General features: G+C 45.0%; 1 protein-coding gene across 1 annotated transcript in view; it reads left to right on the top strand.

The window, feature by feature from the left end:
* Window positions 1–284: 284 nt before the first annotated feature.
* LOC139393662 (mdm2-binding protein-like) overlaps window positions 285–17757 on the top strand; it is a gene marked incomplete at its 3' end in the record, with an annotated part of 33447 nt that continues 15974 nt past the window's right edge. Inside the window, exons 1-12 of the mRNA XM_071142004.1 lie at window positions 285–312; window positions 537–620; window positions 763–836; window positions 3646–3788; window positions 4379–4437; window positions 4715–4859; window positions 5031–5145; window positions 9217–9339; window positions 15329–15423; window positions 16372–16438; window positions 16804–16921; window positions 17180–17350. Coding sequence (XP_070998105.1) covers window positions 285–312; window positions 537–620; window positions 763–836; window positions 3646–3788; window positions 4379–4437; window positions 4715–4859; window positions 5031–5145; window positions 9217–9339; window positions 15329–15423; window positions 16372–16438; window positions 16804–16921; window positions 17180–17350 — 1222 coding nt within the window. The remainder of the gene's footprint in view (window positions 313–536; window positions 621–762; window positions 837–3645; window positions 3789–4378; window positions 4438–4714; window positions 4860–5030; window positions 5146–9216; window positions 9340–15328; window positions 15424–16371; window positions 16439–16803; window positions 16922–17179; window positions 17351–17757) is intronic.

Genomic DNA, 17757 nt, shown 5'->3' with positions numbered 1-17757 from the left:
ATAACTAGTACATTTTCGGTGAATAATATGTAACCGATGATATTGGTATATTTTAGCGAGAAAACCATCAAAGAATATGCCAAACAATATTTGGTTTTGATAATATCGCTCATGGTCATTAAACATGTATTTTCCCGCCGGTTGTATTTTGAAGTCGCGCCTTGACGTCACCAGAACGCTAGATGACAACTTCCGTTTCACCAGAGAGAGAGCGCGCGGAAATGAATTTGATAATACGAAAAAAAGTCTACACAACTTTTTATTTACATTTATACTGAACACTGATGGTAGAGTATTCAGAGGAATGGATCGGTACGTGCTAGTTGTTTCTTTTAACCAAGAAGAGGATAAATGCGCGAAGGGTACGTTAACCATAGCTTTGTAGCGGACTCGGATTTCGTGTTGTTCCCTACTGTAGTAGGAAGCAGCAGAGCCATCTATAGTAGAAAGGATGATAAACATACTATGAGCAATGGTGGTGTTCTTGTAAATGTAAGTCATAACTTCTTGAATGATTGTAATCGTTTATTTTACAGCATTGGAGGCTGCCAAACAGATCTATGATAAACTGGGGAGCATCGCCAGTTGTAATTCAAAACGGAGGGTTTCTCTGTTTCCAGGTAAGCCAATGCATTGTTTGTGTGTGTCAGGTGTCTTGCTTGCAGAAACGATTGCAATATGTCTACCTGCTTTTAAATATTGTAAGGGCTTAAGTAACATTTGCTAAATGTGATTCTGTCATCTCTCATTCTGCCTCCTAAGCCTGCTCTCTGAGTGGTGGTCCAGCCTCACAGAGGTGGTATTTTGCTGTCCAGACATGCCATGGGACTTCTCAGGTAAGTGTCATGTCAAGGAATGTCTGGTATTAATCAGGGATGTCGTTCTGACCCGACTCTGTCCTGCTTTGTGTTTATGGAGATGTCTGCCTATGTCCTGCTCTGTGTTTATGGAGATGTCTGCCTATGTCCTGCTCTGTGTTTATGGAGATGTGGAGATGTCTGCCTATGTCCTGCTCTGTGTTTATGGAGATGTGGAGATGTCTGCCCATGTCCTGCTCTGTGTTTATGGAGATGTAGAGATGTCTGCCTATGTCCTGCTCTGTGTTTATGGAGATGTCTGTCTATGTCCTGCTCTGTGTTTATGGAGATGTCTGCCTATGTCCTGCTCTGTGTTTATGGAGATGTAGAGATGTCCGCCCATGTCCTGCTCTGTGTTTATGGAGATGTAGAGATGTCTGCCTATGTCCTGCTCTGTGTTTATGGAGATGTCTGTCTATGTCCTGCTCTGTGTTTATGGAGATGTCTGCCTATGTCCTGCTCTGTGTTTATGGAGATGTAGAGATGTCCGCCCATGTCCTGCTCTGTGTTTATGGAGATGTAGAGATGTCTGCCTATGTCCTGCTCTGTGTTTATGGAGATGTGGAGATGTCTGCCTATGTCCTGCTCTGTGTTTATGGAGATGTAGAGATGTCTGCCTATGTCCTGCTCTGTGTTTATGGAGATGTAGAGATGTCCGCCCATGTCCTGCTCTGTGTTTATGGAGATGTAGAGATGTCTGTCTATGTCCTGCTTTGTGTTTATGGAGATGTCTGCCTATGTCCTGCTCTGTGTTTATGGAGATGTAGAGATGTCTGTCTATGTCCTGCTTTGTGTTTATGGAGATGTCTGCCTATGTCCTGCTCTGTGTTTATGGAGATGTGGAGATGTCTGCCCATGTCCTGCTCTGTGTTTATGGAGATGTAGAGATGTCTGCCTATGTCCTGCTCTGTGTTTATGGAGATGTGGAGATGTCTGCCTATGTCCTGCTCTGTGTTTATGGAGATGTCTGCCTATGTCCTGCTCTGTGTTTATGGAGATGTAGAGATGTCCGCCCATGTCCTGCTCTGTGTTTATGGAGATGTAGAGATGTCTGCCTATGTCCTGCTCTGTGTTTATGGAGATGTCTGCCTATGTCCTGCTCTGTGTTTATGGAGATGTAGAGATGTCTGCCTATGTCCTGCTCTGTGTTTATGGAGATGTAGAGATGTCTGCCTATGTCCTGCTCTGTGTTTATGGAGATGTAGAGATGTCTGCCTATGTCCTGCTCTGTGTTTATGGAGATGTGGAGATGTCTGCCCATGTCCTGCTCTGTGTTTATGGAGATGTGGAGATGTCTGCCCATGTCCTGCTCTGTGTTTATGGAGATGTGGAGATGTCTGCCTATGTCCTGCTCTGTGTTTATGGAGATGTGGAGATGTCTGCCCATGTCCTGCTCTGTGTTTATGGAGATGTGGAGATGTCTGCCTATGTCCTGCTCTGTGTTTATGGAGATGTGGAGATGTCTGCCCATGTCCTGCTCTGTGTTTATGGAGATGTGGAGATGTCTGCCTATGTCCTGCTCTGTGTTTATGGAGATGTCTGTCTATGTCCTGCTCTGTGTTTATGGAGATGTGGAGATGTCTGCCCATGTCCTGCTCTGTGTTTATGGAGATGTAGAGATGTCTGCCCATGTCCTGCTCTGTGTTTATGGAGATGTAGAGATGTCTGCCTATGTCCTGCTCTGTGTTTATGGAGATGTAGAGATGTCTGCCCATGTCCTGCTCTGTGTTTATGGAGATGTAGAGATGTCTGCCTATGTCCTGCTCTGTGTTTATGGAGATGTAGAGATGTCTGCCTATGTCCTGCTCTGTGTTTATGGAGATGTAGAGATGTCTGCCTATGTCCTGCTCTGTGTTTATGGAGATGTAGAGATGTCTGCCCATGTCCTGCTCTGTGTTTATGGAGATGTAGAGATGTCTGCCTATGTCCTGCTCTGTGTTTATGGAGATGTGGAGATGTCTGCCTATGTCCTGCTCTGTGTTTATGGAGATGTAGAGATGTCTGCCCATGTCCTGCTCTGTGTTTATGGAGATGTGGAGATGTCTGTCTATGTCCTGCTTTGTGTTTATGGAGATGTAGAGATGTCTGCCCATGTCCTGCTCTGTGTTTATGGAGATGTAGAGATGTCTGCCTATGTCCTGCTCTGTGTTTATGGAGATGTAGAGATGTCTGCCCATGTCCTGCTCTGTGTTTATGGAGATGTGGAGATGTCTGTCTATGTCCTGCTCTGTGTTTATGGAGATGTGGAGATGTCTGCCCATGTCCTGCTCTGTGTTTATGGAGATGTGGAGATGTCTGCCTATGTCCTGCTCTGTGTTTATGGAGATGTAGAGATGTCTGCCTATGTCCTGCTCTGTGTTTGTGGAGATGTAGAGATGTCTGTCTATGTCCTGCTTTGTGTTTATGGAGATGTGGAGATGTCTGCCTATGTCCTGCTCTGTGTTTATGGAGATGTAGAGATGTCTGCCTATGTCCTGCTCTGTGTTTATGGAGATGTAGAGATGTCTGCCTATGTCCTGCTCTGTGTTTATGGAGATGTAGAGATGTCTGCCCATGTCCTGCTCTGTGTTTATGGAGATGTCTGCCTATGTCCTGCTCTGTGTTTATGGAGATGTAGAGATGTCTGCCACAACATCCAACCATTTCATCAGTTATACATGACACATTCATCACAGTCTTCTGTTTCTTTGGGGGGGGGGGGTCCTCAAACCTATTCACCACATTGGCTGACTGTCATCACCTATTGACCACATTGACTGACTGCCATCCTTCCTGTTTCTGGTTGTAGTTCTGCAGTACAGAGTGGGAGGAGCTGGGTAGTTGTCAGAAGAACGATGAGCAGGAGGAGAGCCCCAGCACTATAGAGGCCTGTCTCAGTGCTCTGGATGAGCAGGAGGAGAAGACTGACCAGCCTGACCCACAGCAGACACAGTATGAGTGATGTTCACAGGGCTCTACAGTGCCACCATTAGACTTACATTGACAACTAAAAATAGGTGTGTGGGCCGAACGGCAAAAGTCAAGTATGAGCACGTGTGCCAGTAAAATGTACAAGCGCGAAGTGACCTGGAGATTCGGACTCAGTCAGACATGCGAGTTTCACCGTTACCGCGGCAACCTCCCGCCCTTAAAGGGCCAGCTGAACATTTTTGTCTCGCCTAAGTGACTCAAATATTTGAGGGTACATTGTGCTTGATTTAGCATAGAACACCCCAAAAACGTCTAGTTATTTCTTATCATTAAAACACTCTTTCTCAAATATTTTATTTTAGTGCTCCTTGTGAAACATGTCAGCATAGAGCCCTGTTTTAATTCTGTTGCACATCCCAGCTCTGTGCTCTTCCATAATACTACTTCTGCAGTGTGGAAGCAAACATACAAAGTTGACCTTATTTCCTCTGAGATGTTCTAGAACTTCTGAATATCACATTTCCGGGCTGTATTGAAAGGTAGGGGCCCCCTGTCAGGGGTGAATAAATGAATAGTTGTATGAATAAAGTTCTGATTTGTGATGACTGCAGGTTGTATGAAGAGGCAGCAGAGGGATTACACCTGTTATCAGACAAGCTTCCCCCTCCAGGTAACTCACTCCATTCACCTTGGTTCATTTGGCCAGACTGAGAAAGATTCCTCCACATATCTTATCCAGGAGTTCTCTATATTTCCTACATGCCGTGGCTTGTGTTGTGTTTTATAGCTGACTCTGTTCCCCTCTCTTTCTCTCCCAGGAAAAACTCTGCTAGATCTGATATTTGTGTCAGTTTACTAGGTGTTTTATGGCTGACTCTGTTTCTCCTAGATGTAATATCTGTGTCAGTTTACTAGGTATTTTATGGCTGACTCTGTTTCTCCCCCAGGAAAGGCTCTGTTAGATGTGATATTTCTGGGTTTTGCTGAAGAAGCTCCTAAGCTGAAGGACTTCCTCCCTGTGATTGGCTCGTTGAAACACATGCAGACATGGCACACAGCCAAGATGACCATAGTGACTGAACACCAAGCTGGGTAAGGACAAAGAACTATTATACTAAATGACGAGTCCACTTGACACTGGAATCCTCCCAACAGTTGTACCTGTGTGATCTCCATTTTACCACTAGAGGGCAGCATAGACTTGTTGAATGGCTAAATACACAGATAAACTGATGTCTGTCCTTCTTTTGCTTGTTCCTCCAGGTGGCAGAAGCCAGCCTCTAACCTGTCAGCCAGAGTAGTACATCCCAGTAGCATCATGACCTGTATTGATGAGAGGGAGTTATGGAGAGGAGGTGTTCTCATCAGAGAGAAAAAGGTAAGATTATTTAGTCAGTCAGTCAATGGTTTTTACAAGTATTTTGACTGTTGTATCTATATACTTGACCACTAGGGGGTGTTTGTTAGTACATCAGCAGTGTGAAAGGAAAGTGGGTGTATTTGAACTATTACAATATGATGTACAGAGCATTCTGAAGGTATTGACCTTTTCCACATTTTGTTACGTTACAGCCTTATTCTAAAATGGATTAAATTGTCCCACCCCCATTTTTGCAAATGTATTAACAATAAAATAACTGAAATATCACATTTAGATAAATATTCAGATCCTTTATTCAGTACTTTGTTAAAGCACCGTAGGCAGCGATTACAGCCTTGCGTCTTCTTGGGTTAGGGTTTGGAAGGTGAACATTCGTCCCAGTCTGAGGTGCTGAGCGATCTGGAGCAGGTTTTCGTCAAGGATCTCTCTGTACTTTGCTCCGTTCATCTTTCCCTCTTTCCTAACTAGTCTCCCAGTCCCTGCCGCTGAAAAACATCCCCACAGCATGATGCTGTCGAGCAGTTGCCATACCAAGCAGTGATGCAAGCAGTCAGGATGCTCTCGATGGTGCAGCTGTAGAACCTTTTGAGGATCTGAGGACCCATGCCTAATCTTTTCAGTCTCCTGAGGGGCCCATAGGCTGTAATGTAACAAAATGTGGGAAAAAAGGAAGTGGCCTGAATACTTTCCGAATGCACTTTAGATTATGCTGCCCTAGGAGAATGTATAGGGGTCATGTGTGGGTCAGGGTGCTCGGTGTGTGCCAAGCCTAGGGCTGTAGTAAATGGATCTTCTGTCTGGAGGCCTTTCTGGGCCTGGAGACAGGGGTTAAGGGTCACTGCAAATCCAGAGCCCCCTGGCTGGCACACTGGACCACTGCCAGGGTTACTCACCTCTTCACCCAGCCCCCTGACTGGCACATAGGGGGGGGGCATGAGAACCTGCTGTGCCTGGCCCTGAACCCAAACCCCAGTCTCTTATGACTCAGCCGTTATGGATTGTAGATCCGTCGTCTTGGTACTGCTTGTAATCAATGAGAGTTGATAGACGTGTTGTGAATTTAGCCTTTTTAATGCTCTTTTCATTAGAGTGTATTTTTCCCCCCCCAAGTCAAGATCACATATTTTACATCTGTACCTTTTACAATACAACTTCCTCTCTAGAGTTGCCTTTTCCCCCTTCATCCTGCAGAACACATCAGCTCAGCTGTCACTGTTACAATGTAATTATGGTTTTCCATAGGACGTTGACAGGGCCGTAGCTACGTCTGAGGACACTGAGGTCTGGACCTTGGTCATTTTTTCCCTAATTAATAAAAAAAAAAATATATATATATATATACATACATACAGTGGGCTCCAAAATGACTGGCACCCTGACTGGTAATGCACAAACAATACTTCAAAAAATATAAACTATCTAATTATTATAATACCAACATGTGAAAAATACTGTACTGTATTAATGTTTCAATGGAACCCAACAAAATAATTTATTGATTTAATTAAAAATCAATGTCCTGCAAATCAAGGTTTCACAATTAATGGCACCCTTAAATATTATTGTAATTAACATCTACCAAAATTAAACCAGGAATTAAATTCCACTTATTAAGGTTTATCTAAGTGTTAACGAACTATATTGAGCCATTACATCACTTCCTGTTTCACTAGGGTATAAAAATGAGAACACTCATGCAATATCCTGCTGTCAACCAACACCATGAAGAAAATAACTGCCAGTTCAAAAGAGACAGATGGTCGTAGATCTTCATAAATCTGCTAATGGCTACAAGAAGATCCACAACCGATTGAATATACCACTGAGCACTGCTGGGGCAATTATTTAAAAAAATTCCAAAGATATGGAACAGTTAAACCTCACAGGTAGAGGATGCAAATGCATTTTGCCCCCCAGGATGGGGAGGAGGATGGTGAGAGAAGCAACAAAATCATCAAGAATCGCTGTGAAAAAATTGCACTCCTTGGTGGCGTCTTGGGGTCACCCAGGTTTAAAAAAGAACCATCAGACTCCACCTCCACAACCACAGGCTCTTTGGAAGGGTTGCCAGAAGAAAGCACCATCAGACTCCACCTCCACATCCACAGGCTCTTTAGAAGGGTTGCCAGAAGAAAGCCCTTTCTGACCCCAAGACACAGACACAAGCGCTTAGAGTTTGCCAAACGTAATTGAAATGATGATTGGAAGAAGGTGCTCTGGTCAGATGAGACCAAACAAACAACAAAATCAATGTTCTGCCATGGCCATCTCAGTTGCTGGACCTAAATCCAATCGAAAACCTGTGGGCTGAGTGGAAGAGGGGCAGTTGATAAGCACAAACCCAAGAATGGGAAGGATCTTGAAAGGATCTGCATAGAGGAATGGTCCAGAATCCCTCCAAATGTGTTCCTTAACCTTGTCAAACATTACAGGAAAGACTCCATGCTGTTATCCTTGCCAGAGGTGGTGGCACTAAGTACTAAGTGACGAGTGCCAATAATTATGAAACCTTGATTTTGGTGAAATGTATTTTGGATTAAATAATTGTATGATTTTGTTGGGTTCCATTGGAACATTAATACAGTACAGTATTTCTCACATGTTGGTATTTTGAGTTTCTCTCCATAATTATATTGTTTATATTTTTTTGAAGTATTGTTTGTGCATTGTCAGGGTGCCAGTCATTTTGGAGCCCACTGTATGTATATATAATTATATTTTGTTTTAGGAACTCAGTCGGAGTCTCGATATATTGTTGAGAGTTAGATTAGTAGAATACACAAGGTGCACAATTTCTTAATTTACACAATTTTTTGTCACTCACTGACAGTCACTCAATGAACCCATATCAGTTAGAAAGGTATATCATTTTGTTATTGGTAAGTTAGTCTAGCCAGTTATCTAAACTTGTAGTAATCTTTGCTGAATTATCCACTAGGCAACGTGCCCATTGGCCCTGACCTTTGATTTTGTTAATAAATTTAAACAACTGATTGGACCAATATTTTTGATATTCTGTATTTTATTAGGATCCTCATTTAGCTGTTGAGAAAGCAGCATCTCCTCTTCCTGGGGTCCAACACAGAACATGAAACATTACATAATACAGAACATTATTAGACAACATCTCAAGGACAGAACTCCTTAATAAAAATATCTGTTCAATTATTTTAATTCCATTTTAAATTTATTTTTTGTTTTTGGTGAGATCAATGCGCAGTTTCTCTGGAGATAAATTTGATCAAGCCCAACTGTGCGATGTAGTAGGGAGTTGTAGTTTCCAACAGGCCAATATTCTACATGATTTAGCACAGAAAACATGGTAATTAACTACATTGACCATAATCCATTGCTCGCCTACTTGTCCGGTCTGTGTGGTGCAAGACGTGGAGTGGAAGAGAAGATACAGAAGAACGTGCGATTGAGAGGGATAGAGGGCAGTCGCTTCAAAGGAATCTCTATCTGAAAATACATGGTCTAAGTGATTGATAGTTGTTATTCAGCAGTCATACAAGTATGCCTTATTTCCTTAAAATAACTACTCAAATATGGATTTTGTCAGGCAGCAAAGGCTCTATAGAGATGAGATGGTGACGGAATGAAATTATAGTCATCAAAAAAAGCCAATGTAATATAGACGACTGAAATATAACATTAAAGTAATGTGAATCATTAATGGGCAGTCATGGGAATTTTAGGAATTGTTTTATTCTGTGTTCCAGCATTCAACCCACAGATTGCGTAGTGCATGTTTAACAAAATAAACGAAATCGAAAAATTGCGTTTTGTTTTTGTAATGAAACTGAACCGACCTCAAAAAACACTAATTGCTCAACCAATGTGATAAAGGCAGGGGTCATTTTTGCTGCTCTCCAAAATATCATTTATTTTTTATTTTTTAAATGGTATAGAAATGCAGTAAATTAGCTTCAACTCTCTTAAAATGTCTTGTGTATTGATTACAGTGAGAACAGGCTGTCTTGGGAAATCTCTTTTCTAAAATGGAAACCCAGTTTGAGTTCACTAACGATGCTGTCCTATTGATTTCTCTCCTGTGCTGTCTAACAGTTTGCCTCTGAGGTGAGGTTTGAAGGCTTCTCCCTCCGAGCCCAGGATAGAGAGACATGGTACAGCCTGCTGCCTTCTGATCCAGGATCCCATAACAACTCTGACCACAAGCTACACTCAGAGGTGAGTAGTCCTACCCCCCACCTTATCCTATCCTACCCCACCCGAACCTACCCCACCCTATCCGATCCTACCCCACCTTATCCTACCCTACCCCACCCTATCCTACCTCACCTTATCCTACCCCATCCTATCCTATACTACCCCACCTTATCCTATACTACCCCACCTTATCCTATCCTACCCCACCCTATCCTACCTCACCTTATCCTACCCCACCTTATCCTACACCACCCTATCCTATACTACCCCACCTCATCCTACCCCACCGAACCTACCCCGCCCTATCCGATCCTACCCCACCTTATCCTACCCTACCCCACCCTATCCTATCCTACCCCACCTTATCCTATCCTACCCCACCTTATCCTATCCTACCCCACCCCATCCTATCCTACCCCACCTCATCCTACCCCACCCTAACCTACCCCACCTTATTCTATCCTACCCCACCCTATCCAACCCCACCTTATCCTATCCTAACATATCCTTCCCTCCCAGACCAACTCTGACCACAATCTACAGTCGGAGGTGAGTAGTCCTATCCTATCCTCCCCTGACTAACCAGACCACTAGTGTGCCACTGTAGTCTGGCCACTGTCAGCTACTGACTCACTGTTCTACCCTACCTCCAACCTTCCAGTTCTACTAGCTACTGACTCACTGTCCTACCCTACCTCCAGCCTTCCAGTTCTACTAGCTACTGACTCACTGTCCTACCCTACCTTCAACCTTCCAGTTCTGTCTACTACCGACTCACTGTCCTACCCTACCTCCAACCTTCAAGTTCTGTCTGCTACTGACTCACTGTCCTACCCTACCTCCAACCTTCCAGTTCTGTCTACTACCGACTCACTGTCCTACCCTACCTCCAACCTTCCAGTTCTGTCTGCTACTGACTCACTGTCCTACCCTACCTCCAACCTTCAAGTTCTGTCTGCTACTGACTCACTGTCCTACCCTACCTCCAACCTTCCAGTTCTGTCTGCTACTGACTCACTGTCCTACCCTACCTCCAACCTTCAAGTTCTGTCTGCTACTGACTCACTGTCCTACCCTACCTCCAACCTTCCAGTTCTGTCTGCTACTGACTCACTGTCCTACCCTACCCTACCTCCAACCTTCCAGTTCTGTCTGCTACTGACTCACTGTCCTACCCTACCCTACCTCCAACCTTCCAGTTCTGTCTGATACTGACTCACTGTCCTACCCTACCCTACCTCCAACCTTCCAGTTCTGTCTGATACTGACTCACTGTCCTACCCTACCCTACCTCCAACCTTCAAGTTCTGTCTGATACTGACTCACTGTCCTACCCTACCTCCAACCTTCCATTTCTACTAGCTACTGACTCACTGTCCTGCCACCAGAGTAAGCATCTTTACTCACGGAGACACTGCCAAATAAGAACACATGTTTTTACACAGCTTTTAATAAAATCAGTTGTTTTAGGGGTTAAAAGCAGACTCACCCTTAAGGTGTTCAAACATCCACGAATCACACTTTTTCAATAAAACACTGCTTAATAAAATACAAATAACTTATTTAGCTTCAGCCATCTAACACGGTTGGTGTTTCTGTCAGAGAGAGAGAGAGAGAGAGAGAGAGAGAGAGAGAGAGGGAGGGAGAAACAGAGAGGGAGAAACAGAGAGAGAGAGAGAGGGAGGGAGAAACAGAGAGAGGGAGGGAGAAACAGAGAGAGAGAGGGAGAAACAGAGAGAGGGAGGGAGAAACAGAGAGAGGGAGGGAGAAACAGAGAGAGAGAGGGAGAAACAGAGAGAGAGAGGGAGAAACAGAGAGAGAGAGGGAGAAACAGAGAGAGAGACAGAAAGGGGGAGAGAGAGCGAGGGAGGGAGTGAGCTCAGTTAGTGTCCATGTTGCTGTCTCTCCGCTCCAGGCTCTGCTGTCATAAAAACCAGAGTGTTGCTCTAATGAGTTTTCCACTACAGATGAATCATGGCTGTTCTATGTAGCAATGGACACACACACACACACACACACACACACACACACATACACACACACACACACGCTCAGTTATTAAACTCCTGGACTGTTTACTCGTGGTACACACAGCTGATTTACAACACCCATATTGATTAGCTAGTTAAATTCCTTTTCGTTCCGTGCCAGGCAGTATAGTATCTATGATGATGATTATTGTGGTTCTGGGAGAGTGTGATTGTAGTAAAAGTAATTGTGCTCATGTTCTGTGTTTATGGTGTTGTTGAGACCATGACTAACCATCTGTTGTCTCTGTGGAACTGAAGGAGAGAGGTGGGTGTTGTGGTGGAGGATGTTCAAGGTACTGCACTATATAGGGTGTGTGTAGTGTACTACATAGGGGATAGGGTGTGTGTAGTGTACTATATAGGGGATAGGGTGTGTGTAGTGTACAATATAGGGGATAGGGTGTGTGTAGTGTACTATATAGGGGATAGAGTGTGTAGTGTACTATATAGGGGATAGGGTTTGTGTAGTGTACTATATAGGGGATAGGGTGTGTGTAGTGCACTATATAGGGGATAGGGTGTGTGTTGTGTACTATATAGGGGATAGGGTGTGTGTTGTGTACTATATAGGGGATAGGGTTTGTGTAGTGTACTATATAGGGGATAGGGTGTGTGTAGTGCACTATATAGGGGATAGGGTGTGTGTTGTGTACTATATAGGGGATAGGGTGTGTGTAGTGCACTATATAGGGGATAGGGTGTGTGTGGTGTACTAGATAGGGGATATGGTGTGTGTAGTGCACAATATAGGGGATATGGTGTGTGTAGTGCACAATATAGGGGATATGGTGTGTGTGGTGTACTAGATAGGGGATATGGTGTGTGTGGTGTACTGTGAGAAGGCTCTATAGTAGTCAGTGGGCCTGGCATGATAATGGAGAAGGCTCTGTAGTAGTCAGTGGGCCTGGCATGATAATGGAGAAGGCTCTGTAGTAGTCAGTGGGCCTGGCATGATAATGGAGAAGGCTCTATAGTAGTCAGTGGGCCTGGTATGATAATGGAGAAGGCTCTATAGTAGTCAGTGGGCCTGGTATGATAATGGAGAAGGCTCTATAGTAGTCAGTGGGCCTGGTATGATAATGGAGAAGGCTCTATAGTAGTCAGTGGGCCTGGCATGATAATGGAGAAGGCTCTATAGTAGTCAGTGGGCCTGGTATGATAATGGAGAAGGCTCTATAGTAGTCAGTGGGCCTGGTATGATAATGGAGAAGGCTCTATAGTAGTCAGTGGGCCTGGCATGATAATGGAGAAGGCTCTATAGTAGTCAGTGGGCCTGGTATGATAATGGAGAAGGCTCTATAGTAGTCAGTGGGCCTGGCATGATAATGGAGAAGGCTCTATAGTAGTCAGTGGGCCTGGCATGATAATGGAGAAGGCTCTATAGTAGTCAGTGGGCCTGGCATGATAATGGAGAAGGCTCTATAGTAGTCAGTGGGCCTGGTATGATAATGGAGAAGGCTCTATAGTAGTCAGTGGGCCTGGTATGATAATGGAGAAGGCTCTATAGTAGTCAGTGGGCCTGGCATGATAATGGAGAAGGCTCTATAGTAGTCAGTGGGCCTGGTATGATAATGGAGAAGGCTCTATAGTAGTCAGTGGGCTTGGCATGATAATGGAGAAGGCTCTATAGTAGTCAGTGGGCCTGGTATGATAATGGAGAAGGCTCTATAGTAGTCAGTGGGCCTGGCATGATAATGGAGAAGGCTCTATAGTAGTCAGTGGGCCTGGCATGATAATGGAGAAGGCTCTATAGTAGTCAGTGGGCCTGGTATGATAATGGAGAAGGCTCTATAGTAGTCAGTGGGCCTGGCATGATAATGGAGAAGGCTCTATAGTAGTCAGTGGGCCTGGCATGATAATAGAGAAGGCTCTATAGTAGTCAGTGGGCCTGGCATGATAATAGAGAAGGCTCTATAGTAGTCAGTGGGCCTGGCCTGGCTGCTCCCTCTATGAAGATTTCACCTCTCAGAGAACCCAGGACCATATGTCCAATCCCCCCTTGCCTCCCCTCGCTCTTGACAATTCCCACCAGAGAACCTCAGTGTGAACTCAAAGGCAGAGCTGTAACTCCCAGGCCAGGCCAGCTGTAACTCCCAGGCCAGGCCTGTTGTAACTCCCAGGCCAGGCCTGTTGTAACTCCCAGGCCAGGCCTGTTGTAACTCCCAGGCCAGGCCAGCTGTAACTCCCAGGCCAGGCCAGCTGTAACTCACAGGCCAGGCCAGCTGTAACTCCCAGGCCAGGCCAGCTGTAACTCCCAGGCCAGGCCAGCTGTAACTCCCAGGCCAGGCCAGCTGTAACTCCCAGGCCAGGCCAGCTGTAACTCCCAGGCCAGGCCAGTTGTAACTCCCAGGCCAGGCCAGCTGCAACTCCCAGGCCAGGCCAGTTGTAACTCCCAGGCCAGGCCAGTTGTAACTCCCAGGCCAGGCCAGCTGTAACTCCCAGGCCAGGCCAGCTGTAACTCCCAGGCCAGGCCAGCTGTAACTCCCAGGCCAGGCCAGCTGTAACTCCCAGGCCAGGCCAGCTGTAACTCCCAGGCCAGGCCAGCTGTAACTCCCAGGCCAGGCCAGCTGTAACTCCCAGGCCAGGCCAGTTGTAACTCCCAGGCCAGGCCAGTTGTAACTCCCAGGCCAGGCCAGTTGTAACTCCCAGGCCAGGCCAGCTGTAACTCCCAGGCCAGGCCAGTTGTAACTCCCAGGCCAGGCCAGCTGCAACTCCCAGGCCAGGCCAGCTGCAACTCCCAGGCCAGGCCAGCTGTAACTCCCAGGCCAGGCCAGCTGTAACTCCCAGGCCAGGCCAGCTGTAACTCCCAGGCCAGGCCAGTTGTAACTCCCAGGCCAGGCCAGCTGCAACTCCCAGGCCAGGCCAGTTGTAACTCCCAGGCCAGGCCAGCTGTAACTCCCAGGCCAGGCCAGTTGTAACTCCCAGGCCAGGCCAGCTGCAACTCCCAGGCCAGGCCAGTTGTAACTCCCAGGCCAGGCCAGCTGTAACTCCCAGGCCAGGCCAGCTGTAACTCCATGTCTGTGTTTAGATGTGACTCATCCTAAAGCAGATGCATTACTGCACTTTCAGGAAGCTTAGCTTTAGGCCTACCTGGAGTTGCTATTAATGAAAGTATTTAGGTAGTTTCTACTCTTAGTTTGCAAGGCTGAGGTTGAGGAGAAAAGCAGAAAGCAGCCTTTGCATCGATGGAATTCTATCTCTATACGGTGACCTGTGAAGGAGCTGTCTCTGTCCCTTGTTTGGGAAATGGGATGTGGAGCTAATCCCGGGCCAGAGAGAGGGAGGGGGGGGGGCTGATGGGGTGAAAGCTATGCCAGCTACTTATTAAACTGGCCTAGCTACACACACAGTCTGATAATACCTGATACAGTTGTTGAACAAAGCTGACCTTGCTGTAAAGTTAGAGGTCAATGAAAGTACTGAAACATGCCAACTAAATATCAGCATAACGGCTTCCGCTTTCTATCAAGTGGTAATGTATAAATCTAAAGCTTGTGTTGTGTGTATAATATCAGCTTTACGGTAATATTTCAATCTAAAGCTTGTGTTGTGTGTATAATAGCAGCTTTACGGTAATATTTCTAACTAAAGCTTGTGTTGTGTGTATAATATCAGCTTTACGGTAATATTTCTAACTAAAGCTTGTGTTGTGTGTATAATATCAGCTTTACGGTAATATTTAAATCTAAAGCTTGTGTTGTGTGTATAATATCAGCTTTACTGTAATATTTCAATCTAAAGCTTGTGTTGTGTGTATAATATCAGCTTTACGGTAATATTTCAATGTCAAGCTTGTTTTGTGTGTATAATATCAGCTTTACGGTAATATTTCAATCTAAAGCTTGCTCTCTCTCTTCTCCCTTCATCTCCTCTCCTCTCATCTCCTCTCCTCTCCTCTCCTCTCCTCTCCTCTCTCTCTCTCCCCCCTCTCCTCTCCTCTCCTCTCCTCTCTCCCTTCATCTCCTCTCCTCTTTCCCCAGGTGTTCCATTACTTCCGGTCTGTTCTAGACCTGGTTCAGTTGGTGACGGTGTCAGACATTCCCAGCTTCCTCCGCTCCAGCACAGAGTTACACCTGTATCCTTCACATCAGCTGATGACTGAAGTGTCCACATCTCAGATAAACTGTTCCTCTCAGATCTATAAACTGGAGATATTTAACCACATAGCTGGTTTAAGGGAAGGGACTTTCTAGAATGTTACAGTTGTATGTGACCTGCTAGACAGTCACGCTGGAAGTCAGGCTACAGACATGGTCATTTATTTACTCTCTGAACAGGTTTACCCTTGAAACTGGTTTGGGGATAATGAACTTTGTTCTTGGATAATGATTAGCCAGGTCTCATGTGACTGTCTCTCCATGTAGACTGAACAGGATCTTGTTCTACTGTCATTGTGTGAAGTAATAACAGATCAAGCCTTACAGTATAAAAGGCCATATGAAATAGCTGGATACATCTCCCCAGTGTTTCACACTTGTCATGTACAGTATAATTAATCAATCAGGCCCGAGGGGGTGTGGTATATAGCCAATATATCACGACTAAAGGCTTTTCTTTGCGTGACGCAACGCAGAGTGCCTGGTTACATCCCTTAGCTGTGGTATATTTATTTTTTTTACCTTTATTTAACCAGGCAAGTCAGTTAAGAACACATTCTTATTCAAAATGACGGCCTAGGAACAGTGGGTTAGCTGCCTTGTTCAGGGGCAGAACGACAGATTTTGTACCTTGTCAGCTCAGGGATTCGATCTAGCGACCTTTTGGTTACTGGCCCCACGCTCTAACCACTAGGCTACCTGACGTATATTGGCAATATACCACAAACCTTCGAGGTGCTTTATTGCTATTATAAACTGGTTACCAACATGATTAAAGCAGGTAAAATGTTTTGTCATACCTGTGATATACCACGGCTGTCAGCCAATGAGCATTCAGGGCTCGACCCAGCCAGTTTATGAAAGCCAATAAGGAACAGCTAGATACATCTCCCCAGTGTTCTACATCCCTTGACCAATCACGACAGAGAACTATCCTCCAAATCACTGAGAGATAAACGGCTCCTTGATCAGTTCAGATCACTGTCTGGAAAGGTACATCAATCAGTCAGTACTACTCCAGTGTGTGACCCATTATACTGTGACTATCAGGCAGTAGTAGTAGTAGTAGTAGTAGTAGTAGTAGTAGTAGTAGTAGTAGTAACAGTAGCAGCAGTAGTAGTAGTAGTAGTAGTAGTAGTAGTAGCGGTAGTAGTAGTAGTAGTAGTAGCAGTAGTAGTAGTAGTAGTAGTAGTAGCAGTAGTAGTAGTAGTAGTAGCAGCAGTACCATTCAAATCTATTAGGATTCAGAACTTTAAAGCAAATTCTCTCAGAATCATCTTTCTGCACATAGAACCTTCTAGTTCCAAGCTCGAGATATGTCAAATAATGATTTGAGGTGCGTTTGGTTTATACTCCAGGTAGGGGCACTGTTCTCTCTATCCTGTACGGTCAGCTCCATGGCTCTACCCCCTGCCTCTCAGCTCAGCTCCCAGAAGTGGAAGGACTTCATGTCTAAGAGACCCAAGACCCTGCCTGGTAGGTACTGTATGTGGATCGTCAGCTACAGCCCACGTGTGAGAAAAGGGATTGTCTCCGTGTTGGTCCTGGATCGACCGTCACAAAACTAACTGTTTTGGGACTATAAATATTTAAACAACCAGAATCAAAGCAACAAGGAGAACCAAGGCACTCTTTATACTATATAAACCTCCCTCCTATGGCTTTTTCCCTACATATAATCTGGATGTGTGTTCTTTATTTTCAACTCATTTTGACCTATTTGGTTTGCCATAGTTCCATATGTGGAGGTGAAGGGTGAGAGCGGACACTACTTCCTGTTGGTCCAGGGGTCAGAGGGCGGAGGCTGCAAGGCCCGCCTGATACACTCAGCCAATCAGATCAATGGAGCCGCTGCCATGGCAACCGTCAATGGGCTTCTGAAAGAGAATTCTGTGTCGTCTTCAGGTAAGAAACTTAAAATAGAAATGGTGACCAAAAAAAAAAGATCTACTCTGATATGAAGTGTTGTTTACATTATGATCGGTGACTTACCTGTCAATATCACGGACAGTATGAATGGTCTACTGTCAGCATGGTATCCAGCAGTCTTTAAAGACTGGCTCAGAGGCCTTCTCTCTTTGAGGTCATTTACTGGTCCTAGGGTCTAAGGCGGTGCCTTCTTCAGTCGCCACGGAAGTTGAAAAGGACAAGAAGAATCCCTCTAGCTAGCTGATGCTTTTATCTACCTCTCCATTTCTTAACACTCAGTCTAGTTTTAATCGTTTGAAAATGGTAGAATAACCCAAGGCATTTATACTTGAAAGTTATGTATAGAACGTAATTACAAATGATTTGTAGACTGCAAATTGACT

The sequence above is a fragment of the Oncorhynchus clarkii genome, unplaced genomic scaffold, assembly GCF_045791955.1.
Source record: "Oncorhynchus clarkii lewisi isolate Uvic-CL-2024 unplaced genomic scaffold, UVic_Ocla_1.0 unplaced_contig_9595_pilon_pilon, whole genome shotgun sequence".
In the NCBI taxonomy this organism is placed as follows: Eukaryota; Metazoa; Chordata; class Actinopteri; order Salmoniformes; family Salmonidae; genus Oncorhynchus; species Oncorhynchus clarkii.
Note: the sequence above shows the minus strand (reverse complement) of the source record. Positions and strands in the feature narration are given on the sequence as shown.